At 34.7% G+C, this 19,188-nt stretch overlaps 1 protein-coding gene across 1 annotated transcript in view; it reads left to right on the forward strand.

Moving 5' to 3' along the window:
- Positions 1-19,188, forward strand: part of SECISBP2L (SECIS binding protein 2 like) — a 62,440-nt gene that overhangs the window by 16,251 nt on the left and 27,001 nt on the right. The window contains exons 5-14 of the mRNA XM_055319949.1: positions 2,154-2,383; positions 2,665-2,689; positions 3,051-3,166; positions 8,852-8,989; positions 10,629-10,709; positions 11,203-11,370; positions 11,506-11,647; positions 15,172-15,341; positions 16,352-16,484; positions 18,036-18,198. Of these exons, the coding sequence (XP_055175924.1) occupies positions 2,154-2,383; positions 2,665-2,689; positions 3,051-3,166; positions 8,852-8,989; positions 10,629-10,709; positions 11,203-11,370; positions 11,506-11,647; positions 15,172-15,341; positions 16,352-16,484; positions 18,036-18,198 (1,366 nt within the window). The remainder of the gene's footprint in view (positions 1-2,153; positions 2,384-2,664; positions 2,690-3,050; positions 3,167-8,851; positions 8,990-10,628; positions 10,710-11,202; positions 11,371-11,505; positions 11,648-15,171; positions 15,342-16,351; positions 16,485-18,035; positions 18,199-19,188) is intronic.

Consider the following 19,188-nt stretch of genomic DNA (forward strand, 5'->3'; position numbering starts at 1 on the left):
AGCTTAACTTTATGGTAGGACATTAAAAAAAAAAAAACCTAAATAGGATGATTTGATACTACAAATGTCATTTTCCCCTAAGTCCGATTGTAGGTTCAGTGCAGTTCTAATAAAAATTCCAATAGGAATTTTTGGGGAACTTGACAAACTAGTTATAATAGGATCATTTGAGAAGAAAAGGACTTTTCTTCTAAATATCAAGACCTATTAAACTAGCTTACTTCCTATACCCTTATACAAAAAATGCAGTCTACAAAAAGAACAGGGTATCCAGAAACAGACTCACGTGTATGTGGAAACACTTATGTGGAAAGTAACAGAGATAGCATTACAGATACCTAATTTACACCCCATGCAAATCTTTTTTAGGTGGATTAGGGACAAACAGGAAAACCACAGTAGAAGAAAATATAGGCAGGTATGTTTATGACATCAGGGAGTGAAGTATTTCTGAAGTAAATTCTATCAAAAGTGAGTGAAAGAATAAGCCACAAACTTGGAAAAGATTTTTACCATGCCTACAACTTTTTAGTTGTTTCAAATTCTGAGGAGTATTAGTATGAGGTATTAAAAAATTCATATAAATGAATAAGAAAATGATCCCACCTTGTTCTTGGGGCCCTGGGACACCGTCCCAGAGGGCTGAAACAATTTGGCAGGACTCAAGATTCCTATAGGAATCTTTCCTTTGACCCAGTTGTCCTCCTGTGAATGTATCCAAAATGGATATATTTCCCTAGAAAGAAAAGACTGTGGATGAAAGATCCAAATTGCACTAGCACACTGAAAGCTTCCCAATGTTTAGTAACAGGTGACAAGTCAAGAGAAGTGTAGAATATCCACTCAGTGGAATAATATGGAGCCTTCTTACATTATGATTATGAAGAACATATACATAATATTAAATAGCCCAACTCAAAATTGTATTGACGCTGTGTAAAAATTATGCATGAAAATATAGAAAAAAGAAAATTGTTATTTGTTAGAGTAGGAGGAGATTGCAAGTGTTTTTCTTAATGTCTTTTGATTATAATTTGTGAAATACAAAAATAAGACAGCTCAATAGAAAAATGGGCAGAAGTCAAATAATCCAAAAATAAAATTAATTCACAGAAGGGAAGACGCTAGTGGCTAAAAGCATCAGGAAAGATGCCAAACCAAAACAAACAAACAAACAAAAAAATGCCAAACTTCATTATTTAATGCGCCAAATTAAAGCCCACAATGAGCCATTTTTTATATCTAACAGTTGGCAAAAATTATAGCCTACTGTCAAGTATTTGGTGAATATGTGGATCACTGTGGATATTTATATCTTGCTGTTGGGTTGTAAACTGTTTTTAAACAGTCTGACTGAAATTGATTTGGCATTACCAAGTAAAGTTGAATATTTGTACTCTATAGGTCCCAGCAGTATTTACCTTAAAGCATCTTCCACATGCACATATACACATTCAAATATCTGTATATGAGTGGTTACAGCAGTATTATTTAATAATGCAAAACCCCAAACCAGTCCAAGTGTTCCATCAGTGGTATAAAGGATAAATAATATTGTGTGGTATGTTCATCATACACAGGCATTCTAGATTCCAGTGATGTTAATGAATTATAGCCACATGCTCCAGAATCTCAAAACTAATGTTGAGGAGATGGGGCAGACTGGGAAGCAAGTCACAAAAGAAAATGGACAGTATAATTTCATTTTTATAAAGCAAAAACTGCTAAATTACATGATTTGTATTTTAGGAATACAAAAATCCATGAAAACCTATTTTACAAAGTGAGGAAATGATAAACACAGAATTCTATATAGAGGTAACTTGGGGGAGGAAGAGGATGCATTGGTAGAGGGGGCATGCAGTAGACTTCGAAAGGATTGGTGATGTTATTTTTCTTAAAATAGGTCATTTTAATGGTGGTTTTAATATTTATACAAATATTTTATTTTCTTATCATAGTAAATGCATGTCATAAACCAACTTGTCAGGAGTATCTTATCTTTCGATGGTCTTTTAAAAATTTTTTTTTTACTTGTTTTCTCCACTTACAAAGGTAAATATCTGCATTTTCTTATGACCTTAATGATAATTTAATAAGAATTTATTAGTTTGGTCCTCACAAAGAGATGTCATACTTTCCTTGCTTTATAGATTTCCCATCAGATATTGCTAACAAATCTCTCTCGGAGAGCTCTGCTACAATGCTCTGGAAGTCCAAGGGCAGGAGAAGAAGAGCCTCCCACCCTACTGCTGAATCCTCTAGTGAGCAGGGCGCTAGTGAAGCCGACATTGACAGTGATAGTGGCTACTGCAGTCCCAAACACAGCAACAACCAGCCTGCAGCAGGGGCTTTGAGAAATCCCGATTCTAGCACCATGAATGTATGTAATGCTGCTTTGATTTCTTTATCAGTCATCTATGTCAGTATTATCTTTGTATCTTCTCTAAAAGCTTAAGTATATTTTCATTAATAATTCCTGTAGTAACAGAATGGGTCAAAATGTATTTTGTATATTAATATGAAAAATATATATGGAGAAATATTTTTACTAAGATTGTAATAAGCATGCTTCACACTAGACTAAGTTATGAAACATTTTGCAAGGCATATGGTGTTGACTCTTAAGCGGAAAATAATTGTCTTTTTTGTTTTTATTTTTAGCATGTGGAATCATCTATATGTACAGGTACTTATTTTCTGCATAGTGTTTTTGCTATACTTTCTTCTTTGTCCATGTCAGAGTTTGTTTTTAAGCATGAAGCTTGCTGACGCTACAAAATAAATTAGAAATCTTTTGAAGAGATTCACATTACTTTGGAAGTATAGTTGAGTTGATAAAACTTGAGAAAATTTCTCAGTTGAAAAATTGAAGTATTCTGCAAGATGGCACTTATATTACTAAGAACTGAAATACTACTTAAAGTTTGTAGAGAAATTTCCAGTATTACATACATAGTGGCTGATTTTCAATACACAAAACTAAGGCATAATTTAGGTTTTGACATCTTTCATAAATAAATCATATTTTTAAATCTCATTGGTTACAGGTAGTGTAAATTGGTCCAATGTAACCTGCCAGGCAACTCAGAAAAAACCTTGGATGGAAAAAAATCAAACATTTTCTAGAGGTGGAAGGCAGACTGAACAAAGAAATAATTCACAGGTAATTTGAATTAAGTTGGAGAAACTTGAATTATTATAAATGGTATAGTGGTCTTGAAGGGCAGTGTCCTTAATTTTTGGAGATGGCACATCAAATTATATAATCATAAAATATGATATCTGTATCTATAAAATGGCTTAGCCAATAAAATTATTATTTAAATAATGAAACAAAATGGCAAATGTTGACTGTAAGTGATGTGTGTATAGGTGTGTATTGTGCCATTTTCTACTTTATTGTATTTAAAAAATATACTTGGATATTTTATACTTTTAAAAAAGAATATTCTCCAATCCTGCTTTATCTGCCATAACTTTTTCTCATCCACATAAGAAATTTAAAGGCATTTTAATGTCATAAATATTGATTCCCTGAACTTTAGGACTGTGGCCTAGTTCATGTGTCTTTACTTGACCATAAATTCTACAAGCTACACACTCTGTGCTTGTTACAGGGCCATAGCAATTGCTGCCTCATGCTGTAATATAGCCAGACCGGGCAGCTTCCTGGTGTTGGGGAACAAAATCTAGCTGCATTACAGTGGAGCAAGTTATATACTGCCACAGATTTCCAGTAACTTGTCTTCCTGTTTTGGTCATCTGTGAAATCAGGGAGTTATTTGTTGGTCAGCATTTTTCCTTTTCAGTGTTTGGGTGGATTTCTTGGGTTCCTTAAGTCTGTTTAAGGCATTAAAGGTATTACATGAATAGATCCGTGGATGAACTGAAATAAGAGTCAGTTACTAGTGCATTAAATAGACCAAATACAAGTATTTGCTCATTTGCTTCCCTGAAATGAAGTACTTCAGGTGCACCCTAACGTTAATTAAACTGCCAGGAAAACAAGCAAAATAATGCCCTTTTCCCTATGGTTACTGCAAAAATGAGTCATTGTTTGTGACAGGCATGTGAGACAGTCTAGCTTTAATTTGATTAGAAACAAAAAAGCTAAAACAAGAATTGTTTATATAGATGAGGTAAACAAAATCTACAGAATGTTTAATTAACTGCTGAAATTTTATGTTGGAATCATAACTTGTTAGACTGTTACTTTTGGTGTCTATAACCCACTGGAGAGGAAGTAATATGGATATGGAGCCTTGCAACTGGTGAGAAATAGTAAAAGAACAACAAAAAATTGTGTAAATATATGTAGTATATTAGGTCTTGTTTGTTTCTCTCTTCATTCCAAAAGAACTGGAGACAGATGTTGAACAATGTGTTTTCTACTTCTGATGTGTTGTTATACTTACTCTTAAGTATGTATTTGTTTGATTTGTGATGTGCAGAATCTTTTTTTTTTTTCTGTTAAGTCAAAATACTTTCCCCTTTGGCAATTTCTGATTGTTTTTAGGAATTAAAAAATATTTTAGAAATGAAATAAATATTCACTTGTATTTTCAGCTACCTTTTTATAGCATAATGTTGCAAGAGCTTTTTATATGAGATTTTGATGCATGGTATGATAATGATGTAGGTTTTCAGAATAGTTAACTAGTTGGCCTAAAATTGTAATCCATTCTTTTCTCTCATTTGCTAATTTCTTACATCTTAGGTGCTGTAGCTGTGCTGTTTTGTTCCATTTATCAGAATTGGATACCTGTACCATGCTGTTTTAACTATGATCTTTATTTTTACTGGTGTTTTTACATTTAAACAGGCAGTTTATTTCTATACTTTGTCATAATCTTAATTTTAAACAATGGAGAGAACCTAAAAATTTGCATTTTAAAAAATGGTTTTACTTTGTGAATTGGTTGAAAAATAGAAGAGATGAAAAAGATGATACAGTGAAAAAAAATCTCATTTTCACCCTGTCTCCCTTTGTCTTCCCTATATCTGTCCCACTTTTATTAGTTTCTTGTGTATTTTCCTAGAGTTTCTTTATGTCATTCTAAGTAAATACAATTATCTATCTTATGTTTTATCCATTCCTTCTGTGTTCTGCTTTCATCACTTAGCAATGTATCTTGGAAACATTTCCATAGTATTACATGGAGGGCTTCCACACTTTTTAAAAATATCTCCTAATGTTTGGAGTATAGATATACTTATTGATTTCTAGGAAACATTTCCATAGTATTACATGGAGGGCTTCCACACTTTTTAAAAATATCTCCTAATGTTTGGAGTATAGATATACTTATTGATTTCTATAGCTGTCCTCTTAATGGACACTTGAGCTGTTTGTAAGTAGTTGCTGTTAAAAGACATGCTGCAGTATTGTTTAGAAATACATGTGTATACCAATAAACTAAATTCCTAAATGAGGGACTGCTGAGTGAAAAGGTGAAGTCACTTCTTTTATTTGATACATCAGCAAAAACTGTCCCACTAAAGTCTCAACAATAACATAAAGTGCCTTTTTTTCAGTATAGCTTCAGAGATCATGTATCTTCATGATTTCAGATTTCTGCCAACTAGGTGAAAATGGTGTATTAATATTGTTGAGCTGTTTATGAGCTTTGTATATTTTTTTGTTAACTTGTCTGGCCATATCTTTTGTATCTGATCTATTTTTTCTTTTTCTTTTTTTTCTTTTTTTTTGGTATATTTTAAAAGTTTGATCAAGGTCTTATCAGATTTAAAAAAAATTTTAAGAGCCTTTAGTTCGTAATACAAGTTACAGATATTTTGGTTGCCTTTCATTTTTTTGACTTTGCTCATTATTATTGCCATACACAAGTTTATGTTTAAATAGCATTAAGAAGTTTATTTTTAGGGCAGCCCCGGTGGCTCAGTGGTTTAGTGCCGCCTTCAGCCCAGGGCGTGATTCTGGAGACCTGGGAGTCCCACGTCGGGCTCCCTGCATGGAGCCTGCTTCTCCCTCTGCCTGTGCTTCTGCCTCTCTCTCTGTGTGTCTCTCATGAATAAATAAATAAAATCTTTAAAAAAAGTTTATTTTTATAAGTTGAGTATTGGTTTCTTTTTTTTTTTTTTTAATGGCTTCTGGGTTTTAAGTCATAGGAAAGCTCTGTCCTTACTCTAGTGTTATAAAGGAATTTGCCTGTTTTCCACTACTGTGTTCATGTTCTTGTTTTTTTACATTTGATCTCTATTCCATTGAAGGTTTGTCTTGAGCATGGTGTGAGATAATGGGTCCCACTTCGTATTTTCCAAGTGGCTACCCAAATCTCCAGCACCATTTATTGAAAAGTCCTTCTCTTCACTGATTTTGATATTAACCACTTTTATCATCTGTTACATTCCTAGGTATATTGATTTTTATTTCTGAAATTTCTGTTTTCTATATTAGTCATTAATATCAATTTAGGGAGGATGTATTACCTTTGTGATGTGGTATCTTCCTATAAAGATGCCACAAAACAAGCAAAAAACAGTGTCTTCCTATTTTTGAGTCATCTTTTTTAGGAGGTAATTGAAATACATTCCATTTTGATCCTCATGAACTTTGTCGGGGCCATTAGTTTCAGGTTTTAATTTAATCCTGGAGCTTTATGTCTCCAAGTATGGAAATCAAGTTCTATTTTTAAAAAAATTGCTTTAGTGTTTGTAGCAACATTAATGCATATATACTAAATGGTTTACAATAGGGTTTATTTTTATTTTTTAATTTTTTTTATTTTTTTATTTTTTATTTATGATAGTCACACACACACAGAGAGAGAGAGAGGCAGAGACACAGGCAGAGGGAGAAGCAGGCTCCATGCACCGGGAGCCTGACGTGGGATTTGATCCGGGTCTCCAGGATCTCACCCTGGGCCAAAGGCAGGCGCCAAACCGATGCACCACCCAGGGATCCCTAGGGTTTATTTTTAAATATAATTTTAATGCCTTTGGAGAGCACTTTGCATTTACTTTTTTGTCATAGTGTCCAAAGACATGAAGAATCGTGCTTAGGGATTATTCTCTTTTTAGTCATCTCTGTCTTTGGCTTGAGTATTAGTACTCACTTCAGTGTTAATAATTTATGTGAATTAAGTTGTTTCTTTATTACCTAGGCATTATAAATTGCATTTACCAGTCTTGTATGAGTTTCTTTTCATGAGCCAGTTTTGAAAATTGCTTAATAGTAAAGTTGAAGTCATTTTGTAGAGAACATTCATATAGCTACCATTAGATGCTAGCTAACATTTTATTGAGATGTGTTTCGTTGTGTATTCCTCTGTCCATATCTCTATCCATGTTTATGAGCCTATTTTAAAATGAAGTAAATATTTAAAATTAAGAAACTGTTGGGTATTTGGAAAATTATCTAGTTTCTTACACGTTTGTTAGTTTCAAGAAGTAGCCCAGTTGTCATGTTGCATATTCTGAGGAAGAATTAAATTTGGTGTATGACCATGTTCTGGCTTGTTCTGCTATACAGCCTACCTCCCAAAAGAGTATAAAAATTCTGTTTCTTAAAAAAAAATTCTATTATCAGCAAGACTTTGTGTGCATAATTTTGATTTCAGCAGCCAAAGCCTATATATTAGCACTTTCTGTACTAGATCTGCTTCACGTTCTGTTTATTGTTAGAATTTAGGGGGATGCTTTGGTGGCTCAGTGGTTGAGCATCTGTCTTCAGCTCAAGTCATGATCCCCGGGTCCTGGGATCGAGTTCTGCATTGGGCTCCCTGCAGGGAGCCTACTTCTCCCTCTGCCCACGTCCCTGCCTCTCTCTGTCTCTCATGAATAAATAAATAAAATCTTAAAAAAAAAAGAATTTGGGTGTAACTAGTAATTAGGATCATACTTTTCTCATCTTTTAGGGGTCCTGGTTAAGAGAGGCATTTCATGTTAGCTGCATTGGGTACTTAGGAGGATCTTGAAATGTCTTAAGATTTGTAAGAATCTTGGCCTTATGACAATTGAACATTTCACAGATTTGTTAATGGGTTAATAATTTATGGATTGAATGAAAATTATATTCTCCTAAATCTATTCTCTTGGAAATAAGAGTTTTAATTTTTAACCTTTCCTAGGAATTGTTTTTTTTTTAAATAAAACCACAGATGTTAGAAGACTTTATAATAGTTTGATAAAAAGGTAGTGTGCAGTTTCTCCCAATGATAACATCTTGCAATACTGCAGTCCAGTGTCACAACCTGTATATTGACATTGATGCAGTCAAGATAAGAACAGATCCGTCACTGCAAGGATCCATATTTCCCTTTTATAGTCACTCTCCTTTCCTTTCCCTGCCAGCCTCTTGTTAACTCCTAGAATCTTCTGATCTGTTCTCCCCTTTCTGTAGTTTGTCATTTCAGGAATGTTTTATAAATGAACTCATAGAGTCCTTTTAAGATTGACTTTTTAATTTGCATGGCTCTCTGGAGATTTAGCAGATTGTTGAATATATCAATAGTTTGTTCCATTGGGTGGCTATTATTCTGTTGTAGGGAGGTACCACAGTAAGTTTATTGGAACTTAAACACAGTAAGTTTATTGGAACTGGAAGTCCCTTCCAGTCAGGGACGTCTGGATTGTTTCCAGTTTTTGGCTATTACAAGTAAAGCTGATTAAATGTTCACTTATTTGGTGGGGAGGGACCTTGCATTTTTCACATTTTTATATTTTCCTTAAAATGACCTTATTTGTCAAAAGCTCTTTAACCTTTTATAATAAATTATGCACTTATGAAAATCCATTGAGTTGTATACTTTTGTGTACTCTTCTGTAAGTATGTTGTACTTCAGTAAAATTTTCACTTACATATTTTTTTCTTTTGGGGCTTACTTAGGTTGGACTCAGATGCCGAGGACATAGTACTTCCTCAGAAAGAAGACAGAATTTGCCGAAGAGACAAGATAATAATAAGCAGTTAAACTCCAGTCAGTCTCATAGAGGCGACTCAAATTCTGAGTCTTTATATTTTGAGGTATTTCTTTTTTAGGCTCTATTTGTAAACCGCTATAGCAGATTTTCCCATTAAGAAATTAATTATCTTGGGACCCCTGGGTGGCTCAGTGGTTGAGCGTCTGCCTTCGGCTCAAGGCGTGATCCTGGGATCCTGGATTGAGTCCCACATCAGGTTCCTGCATGGAGCCTGCTTCTCCCTCTGCCTATGTCTCTGCCTCTCTCTCTCTCTCTCTCTCTCTCTCTCTCTCTCCATCTCTCATGGATAAATAAATAAATCTTTAAAAAAATAATCTTGCATTCTGATAAGTGCTTTTTATGTCTTAACTTGTGATTCTATTAGATTATAAATTACTTAGAAGTATTGATTCATTTTTGTCCTGGATATGTATACTTAGTCAAACATTAACTTTATTAAGGTTTATTTTTAGAACTTCTGTCATGAGTATTCATTTTGAGGTAACATGTCGAGGTAGAACTTGATCTTATGTGGGTTTCTCTTAGTATGAAACTTTATCCCTAATTTTCATTATTACTGTTTAGTCTCTCTGTCCAGTTTCTTAGATTTGAATGGTTCAGTTTAGTTAATTGGTGCTGCTATCCAGGAGAATCTTGGAGAAGAAAAAAAACTATTTTAGTTTCTCTAATAGGGAGAAAGTTTGTATTCTGATTGCAATATTTTTATTGTTTACTTATCTAACTGGCTGTTATTGGAGGCCTGTTATATGTGTAAATAAGATGCTTTGATACATTGAGTAAACACAGTAGCCTTAGGGAGATTGCGGTATAGTAGAGAAATGTAGATGCATGCACACCTAATACTTGCTTGGGTGTGGTTGGAGTTGAAAGTCCCTTTGGGTTTGGGGTAGGGTAGAGATAATCTTTGGAATAGATTTTAAAGAATGAGTAGAATTTGGTTGTGTCTAGATAGTGAACTTCATGCCAGGGAACACATTTTTGTTGGATAATAGTTTCTATAAAATGGGCCAATAGATGGAAATTAAACTGGAAAATGTGCTTGAGGCCAGAGACTAGAAATGAATAATATGTTAGATAAGCTTAGTAAGTGACCTTAAGGACATTTCTATTCAATTATTGTATAATAATATATGTGGGAGATTTGTCTTTTGTACTTAACCTATAATTAGTTCCATCCTTATACTTAAAGATATTAGATAGAATCTTCACTGTAAAGGAGGATATTGGTTAAGATATTACTTTGGATAGGATTTAAAAAAAATTTTTTTTTAACTTTTAACCTTATTGACAGATATGTATAGTATTGCAGGACAGGAAGTATATTTATGAAATTCATATTAAGCCATCTGTTGAAAATATTTTCCAAATTATCTGAAACATGGTAAAAACCCTTTTGTATTCCTTTTTAACTACCTACCCATTTTAAAAGTAGAACTAATTAATAAAAATGAAATAGATACAGAAAACCAAAGAATGGACATGTTCAGATATGCCCTCATTGTTGAATAATGAATTTTAACTATGTTGTAGCATGTGAGAAATGAAATTTCCTTTTTCAGACTGACTTTGAATAGTTTAATATTAGAATTTCAAAAATTACTTCCCCATTTTTCATTGTAAAATGTTTTTCTTAGGATTTCTTGCTTTGAACTGTTCTTACTTAAAATGTCATACTATTTCAGGATGAAGATGGATTTCAAGAACTAAATGAGAATGGAAATACTAAAGATGAGACTATCCAACAGAAACTTTCTTCAAAAGTAGTAAGTGACTCTTTTGAAAAGATGAAATATTTGAATATCTTTTGAACTGTGGCTGTGTTGAAGTGTTAGTATAAAGATGTGGGGCAGCATTATAGAGAAGAAACAATTTGGTACTTAATATTTATTTTCAACATAGCCAGAACAAAGACACTTTCCTATAAAATCCATAGTTCTATTAGAGACAAGAAAACACCATTAATTAAATGAAATCATAAAGCATATGGTCTATTTTCCCTTTTGTTACAAAACTTGGGAGTTATTTTGTTTACAGGCCAGGATCCAGACAAGTGTCACTAATTACATTAAGCTGTTTGTCTCTTTATTATTTCCCAGTCTGGAAGGATCCCACCCTCTCACTCTGTTCTTTATGACATTGAATCCTCAAAGATTCCAGTCCAGATATACTGTAGAACATCCCACATTATGGATTGCCTTTCCTTATGGTCAGACTTTTGTGGAATCACTAACAAATGTTTTTGTCTGATTATCCTAGTTGGATGATTTACCTGAAAACTCACCAATCAATATAGTTCAGACTCCAATTCCCATTACAACCTCGGTTCCTAAACGTGCAAAAAGTCAGAAGAAGAAAGCATTAGCAGCTGCCCTTGCCACAGCTCAAGAATATTCAGAAATAAGTATGGAGCAAAAAAAACTACAGGTATTTATTCATTCTTATGAACAAATGTAATTGGTAGATTTGGGGGGATGGACAGAAGGAGCAACAGATAGAACCATCATAAATTGCCACACTTTAATACCATCACAAAAAGTAAATGTTTCATTTATCTTTCAGGAAGCTTTATCAAAGGCAGCTGGAAAAAAGAATAAAACCCCTGTGCAGCTAGATTTGGGGGACATGTTAGCAGCTCTGGAAAAGCAGCAACAAGCAATGAAGGCACGGCAGATTACTAATACCAGACCTCTGGCATATACAGGTGATCTCACTATCTGAGCAATTCACTGTTTGATTTTGGTAATAGGTTTTGAATATTGTTAATCTTAATTGTATATATCTAAAAGACCCAGAGTCTACTCATCAGTTCCTCTCTTGTTCCCCTTGTAGCCCACATCATTGTACTACACTGTGGTTGCCTACTATTTACTACCTATTGGCAGTCTGTCTTGGAGTGATCTTTTAAAAATATAGACAAGATTATATCACTCTGCTGCTCAGAACCCTGCAGTAGCTCTTGATCTCACTTGGAGTAAAGCCAGAGTCCTAAGGCCATGTCTTAGCTGATCCTATGACCTTTTTGCCCTCATTATCATTCTGTCTGACTCACATAGCTACTCTAGCCAGTCAGCCCTGTCACTGTTCCACAGACACACCCACCATGTCCCTAGCTTAGTATCTTTGTGCTTGCTATTTCTTTTCCCTTGAACTCTCTTTCCTCATATACTGGTGTGGTTTGTTCGTTCACATTCTTCAGTTCTCTGTTCAAATGTCATTTGGTGTACATTGTGAACCAGCTAATATTTTTCTTCTTTAAAGATTGAAATAGGAATCACAACTAATTTGGCTTTATAACTTTTAAATTGGATAAGAGGAAACATAGGAGTTTTGATCAAGGAGGGGGAGAGAGAGAGAGAGAGAGAGGATAAATGATTTGGCTTTCTACTGAAATGGTAATGTATATTTTAGCAAACCTTGTCATATTTAGAGTTCAGCTCTTGCATGCTCCCTCATTTCTTTTCATAGCCTTTGTTGTAGAGGAGAGGAATAAGATAAAGAAAAAGGAAAGGCACCAACAAAAAGCCTGATGTTAAGAGGCAGAATTCAATATTTTTATATTTCTTCTGTTTCTGTGTAAAGGGTCTATTGTTTTTAGACAGAAAGATAATTAACAGTGTATAGCTTTCATTCTCTCTGCAAAATGTTTAAACCTATAGCGAGTTTCTAGTCCAGTGTACACCTTAGCTTTGAGTAACTTAGTAAAAATAATATTGATAGTAAGCTTTTGAGTTAAATGTTGTTGAGTTGGGGAGTGGGACAGTTATATCTCACTAAAGAGTAAAGGACTATAGCAGTAGAACTGAGAGCGGTGTTCTGGAGGCAGTATGGCCAGGGGCTTTGGAGTTTGACTGCCTGGGTTTGAATCCTGTGCTTCTGTGTATTTCCTTGGCAAATTATTTAACTTTGCTGTGCCTCAATTTCCTGACATTAAGATGGAGGTAATGATACCTGCTACAGGGTTGTTTTGAAGAGTAAATGAGATGATGCATGTAAAGTAGTCAGAAGAGCATCTGGGTTATAGTCACTCAATAAATGTTAACTAGTTACTATGGAGAATTGCTTATTAACCTCTTCACATGGCTTCATTGTTATAACTTTGGTTCATTTAGTAAATGTTAATATATACAATTATAGATATCTACATGGAAATCATGGTGTCAGGGATTGTGGAATTATAGATTGAAATATACCTGTGTTCAAAAGATTTATAAAGTAGTTGAAAAAAAATACACAAATAAATAACAAAGAGCAGTGCCTAAGGAAAGATACCAAAGTTTTATGAACTTGCGAAGAGAAGAGTGATTTATGTCAACAGGGAGATGTGAAGAAGACATTACAAATGGTTTCATACATGAAACCATTTGGAATGGGCTTTGAAGGGAGAGTAGGGTTATTATCAGATGGAAATGAGATTAAACTCTAACCTGTCACCAGTGTTTATTACATTGGAAAGCATTGATTACAAAGAAATTGACTTTCTTGGGAAGTCCAAGAAAAGATGAGACTGTAGTAGATATGTAAAAGGATTGTGAGAGTTGGTCCGCGGGCTGTGGGTTATTGTTAAGCTGTAAAAGGATTGTGAGGAATTAATTGATAGGGTGTTTTTGTTTTTAACTGATGGAACATAGAAACAGGTCAAAGATTGGTTCCGTGACTCCAAACTCTCCTAGTTAGGATTGTGGTGATTATGATGATATCAAACAAGTATGGAAGAAGAATTTAATTTGGAAGAACAGACTCCAGCCCTGTTGTATTTGAAATGCTAGTTAGGGAGATCCTGGTGGTTTATACTTAACACGTAGTTATGTATGTGCAATTTAGGTTAGAAGTTAGTGAGTTTCAAATAGAGATGGATGTGTAGTTGTGGAAATACATAGATTGTCAAGGGAAAAAAAGTTAGGAAAAGTATATTCGGGAATCAAGTGTTGTGGAATGCTCAGATTTAAAGAACAGCAAGAACCAAAAAAATAGGTTTGAAAAAGAGTAAGGAAAATAGACAAGTATAACGTCATGCAAGGCCAGGACAGAATTTTGAGGAAGGGGATGTGGTCTTTGTTATCAAATGCTGAAAATACAGAATAGAGAATAGATTTAGCAATTACAAGCTTGTATGTGATCTTGACAATCGTTGTGAGGGTGTGGGTAGGGCAGAGGTCAGATTGTAATGATTTGGGAAGTGATGTTGAGAAAGAAGACTATTTCAGGACCTCTCGGGAAGATGGTGTGGTAGGAGGATCCTATGCTTACCTCATTGCTTGGATACAACTAGATAGCATCCATATCAGTATAAATAACTGATAAAGCAGAGTATTGAGAAGTTTAATAAGGAAGGAAAGGCGAGTGATAGTACCTTAACTTGAGGGGAAGCCAGTCAAGGGAAAGTTTTTGTTGGTTTGTCTTTTTTTCCCCCCTTCTATATACAGGAGATTTTAGCTTCTTTTTGGGAGTTGGGAAGACCTTGACAGATGCAAGGGGAAAGGAACAGAGCAAGATCCTTGAGGAATTAATCTTGAGATGGGATTAGGAGTAGAGAGTGGTGATAAGTCTTGAACAGGAATTAAGATGCCTACTGGCTCCTCTCAGGTGGCTTATACATTTATATTGGATAGCAGCTTCTCAGGGAAGTAGCAGGAGAGGTTTTTTGCTCCAGAGTGAGAGGATTGAGATTTGAGTCTTTGGACTCGTTAAAGGATTGGGGTAGCCACTAGAGGGTGAGGGTATCAATCAGGTATAAAAGAACTACTGAGGTATAGAAGAGTGCAACCAAAGGGGAAAATCATTCTTCACTGGCAGGCTGAAATGAGGAGAGGAGTGACTATGTGTTTTATATAAGGGTGATTCTTATGTAGGATTTAGTAGGAATAAGGAGAAGTACAAAGTTTTGAAATTTCAGAGGTAGAGTGGTTCTGCTTGGAAACTAGTTGCAGGGAATTAATTACATGCTTGAGGGTTGCTGGGGTGGAGTGGAACTAATAATCTATTTGTTCCTGCTTTGGATTGCTAAATTAGTTAATCGCATTCTTTGTCGTCTTTATCTTACGGAGGCTAAATGGATGCATAAAAGCTGTACCTGAGAGAGACTGCATGGCCCTGTACCACGTCTACTGTTAACGATGTTTGTTTTTCCCAGAAGAAGAGGATGTTCTTGTAGATTTATCATTAGAAATTTTCATAGTATGTGGTGTTGGCCATAATAGTAAAACTAATGTTCTTGTTTGTTTTTAGTGGTTACTGCAGCTTCTTTTCACACTAAAGACTCTACTAACAGAAAACCTTTAACCAAAAGTCAGCCCTGTTTGGCATCCTTTAATTCATTGGACATTACTTCCTCTAAAGCAAAGAAAGGAAAAGAGAAGGAAATTGCAAAACTAAAACGGCCCACAGCACTTAAAAAGGTAAACCAAAATCTGGGGATGTTTATTTTATAAGGTAAATAAGGACTTAAATCTGTTTTGCAAAAGTAGTTGTGGTGTTTTACCCAATAGATTGTTGTGAGATAGTCATGGGTGTACATCCTTACAGTGACTAGGTAATTGGAGGTTGGGGATATCATCAGCATCACAGTTATCTCTCTGTGTTGAACAAGACCCTGGAGGATGAATTCTCTCTGTAAGTTTAAAAAAAAGTTAAACATTTGGCATCTAAAACATTGGCCTGTAGGAATCAGAAGCCTGGATTCTGCTAAATTATATAGTTACAGGTGAACCTTTCTTACCCTTACCTTCTTTTTCTGTAAGTCTAGATAATATCTGCTGTATTTAACTCAGTGTTGGTAGGAGTAGGATAAGATAATCCATGTCCAAATAATTGAAAACTACAAAATGTAAATCTATTTTAACTGTATGACCTGGCTTCCACATTTTTTTTTTACCCATTTTTGTGGAAACTCTAGTTTGTCAGTTAGGATTTTTTCTTTCTTTTTTTTTTTTTTTAAAGGATTTTTTCTTTCAAAGATTTTATTTATTTATGAGAGAGAGAGGGGGGGGGGGCAGAGACACAGGCAGAGAGAGAGGCAGGCCCCATGCAGGGAGCCCAATGTGGGACTCCATCCCGGACTGCGGGATCACACTCTGAGCGGAAGGCAGATGCTCAACTACTGACCCACCCAGGTGTCCCATTGTCAGTCAGGATTTAAAGAGGGAAGCAGGTGTAGTTTGATAGCTGTAGCATTATATAGCATAACTGCCCTTCCTTATTTTGGATAGAGTACTTCTTTCAACTACAGTGTCTAAAATCACATTTACCTTTTGCCAGTAAGTTTCTTTGTAGCCAACTAAACGTGTAGCCAACCAATCTCCTCATGGCCATTTGTAAGTGAACTATATCTGTGTAATAGCAAACATTTTCATCATTCAATACGTACTTAAAGAGTGATCAGTAATTAAAGACCGGTAATGACTTTTAGGTTATTTTGAAAGAAAGAGAGGAAAAGAAGGGCCGTTTAACTGTGGACCACAACCTTTTGGGATCTGAGGAACCAATAGAAATGCACTTAGATTTTATTGATGATTTGCCACAGGAGACTGTTTCCCAGGAAGGTAAGATCACCCCTTTCTCCCTTATCATGGAATGGTCTAGGGTGTTTTAATTGCTAAGCCATCACTAGTTATCCTAATTGCAGGATAGATTCCACATTTTGTCTAACTTCCTTTATTTTTGAGAGTGGTTTCTTTTGAAGATGCTTCTGTAGGGAGACATTTAAAAGAGGGGAGGGGAGTTGTAACATAATAGGTCTGTGGCATCTTTGAGGCTTTTAAGTCCTGGATTTGTGCAAATACTAATAATTATGGTCTCACCACTGTGTCCCCTGTTCTTTTAATTTTGTCTTCTTTTGTATTTTGGACACTGTTGGCTTTTTTCTTCGTAACAATGTTTTTATTGGATAGTTTTTGTTGATTTCCTTTCTTGCTTTCATGAATACATATACCACAGTGAGTAGAGAATTACAAAGCCTCTTGTTGTGCTGAACTCAGCTGGTCAGTAAGCTTTAGTCCCATATGGTAGCCAGCACACATGATTGTAGGTGAGAAAAGCAAAACTGCACATTGCTTCTGATATTTTTTACTATTGTGGAAGAGAGATTTTAAGAGATACCAGACTAGATCCCTTTTCCTACTAGTACATATGTATTCTTTCTGCAACATAATTAATTCTGATTTATACATATTAAGTGGCTGGCAGTGTTCCATTGTGCTTAGAAAAGAGTTTGCTTCTGAAGATTGTTCAGCTAGGACATATTGGTTATGATTCCCTTTTACTGTCTATTAAATATCCTTTTGTTTGTATTTAGGTTTATCCATTCAAAAATGGATGAATTCAGCATTCATTCAGGTGTTTATTAGACACCTCTCATGTGTACTTTAGTAACTGGCTTTGGGCTAGGAAGGTCAGGAAATGTAATAAAGATAAATAGTGGATTGGTCCTGCTGCAAAAAGCTTTGGTAAGGAGATAAGATACATGTAACTTTGCTAATTAGTGGACTGGAATACAAATAAGAGCTTGTTTCCTGAATTTAGCTATTTAGTAAAGAAGCAGCAAATGAAGGAAGCAGTCAGTTCAAGAGATGGTACCTAAATAATGAAGCTGCCTGAGCACAGAAGCAAAGATCAAATGAGAGAGAAACTGAGATGGTGTCTGAAGAAATTGGAGTGGTGTGGAGAGAATGAGTGAAGTAGAACTCATCATTACCAGCAAGAATGGGAATTTTTAGACAGTTAAGAAATAAGTGAAAAAATAGAGACGAAGGAGATGGGTAATATGATCTGGAAAGAGGTTCAGAAGTTATTACTTTTGTTCTTCAATTTAAATCCTCTAAGAATACATATCTTAGGTCATTTGGCTTTCTCTCATCTCTTGTGTAGAGACTTATAGGCTGTGCTTGATTTTTATGTTTTAAGAGATAATAGGAAGACTTCATTTTTGTAGTATATAAGAAGTGTTTGTGTTATAAACAATGCCCAACTTGTTAGCTTCTGGAGAATTTGGAAGTTATACAAGACAGCTGTCATTCTAAGGAGTATTGATCAATATATAGCTTTTCAGCATTTGAAGTTTCTAAATTTTTTCCCCTCACCCCACATCTCCACAGATACTGGACTGAGCATGCCCAGTGATACTTCGCTTTCTCCAGCAAGTCAGAACTCTCCATACTGTATGACACCTGTGTCACAAGGCTCTCCGGCTAGTTCTGGGATAGGCAGTCCAATGGCGTCTTCGACAATAACCAAAATCCACAGCAAAAGATTTAGAGAGTAAGTTTTAGTCTCATTATTGAGATTGAATAATTTAATTACCTTGATTGTAGCTCTGAATACAGTATTATTGTTACTTGGTTGAGCATACAAAACTTCAAAGATATTTAAGTTCTTTCAAATTTTTTAATAGTTGGTTTTATTTTACTTAAAGCATTTGACTTATGTCAGTTATCAGTGTTCATGTGAAAATGATTTGACAGTAAATATATTCTTTTTATATCAGATAGTGTTTATAACTAAACCTAGAAATTTGGCCTCTTACATCTTACATACTCAGTGCCTTAATTCGAGGTTTTTCCTCCTCAAATGCTTTTGCTCTTTTGCTTATATTATTGGCCTTTCAGGAAAAAAATGCTATTATTAAAAACAAGTTTCTAAGACTCTGTTACATGAAGTAAACCCACTATATAAAAACTGTTTTTAAGCAGATATTTCTAAGTTTTAAAATGCTTATCAAAAAATAAATAAATAAATAAAAATGCTTATCAGTGAATAGTTTTGTACTCTAACAGTTAATGCTATGAAGGATTTTAGGATTTTTAACGTTTGTGCAGATTTAAACATTTAAAAATGACATACGAAAGAATCCCAGGGTGAAAGTAAAATCGGTATGAATCCAAACCATATTGGTTTGTTCTGTTCCTTTTTTTTTTTTTTTTGTTCCTTTTTTTTTAATTGAAGTGTAGTGGTACACATTATTATATTAGTTTTAGGGGTACTATATAGTGATTTGACATTCATACACATTATGAAATGATTACCACAATAAGTTTTAGTTACTATATGTCACCATACAGTTATTATAATATTTTTGACTTATTTTATAACTGGAAATTTGTACTTCTTAATGCCCTTCACCTGTTTTGCCTATTATCTCTACTCCCTTCCCATCTGGCAACCACCATTTTGTTTTCTGTGTTTATGAGTCTGTTTCTGTTTTGCGCATTTGTTTTGTTTTTTAGATTCCACAATATCATAGGATATTTA

This window comes from Nyctereutes procyonoides, unplaced genomic scaffold (genome assembly GCF_905146905.1).
Source record: "Nyctereutes procyonoides isolate TBG_1078 unplaced genomic scaffold, NYPRO_anot_genome, whole genome shotgun sequence".
Classification (NCBI taxonomy): domain Eukaryota; kingdom Metazoa; phylum Chordata; class Mammalia; order Carnivora; family Canidae; genus Nyctereutes; species Nyctereutes procyonoides.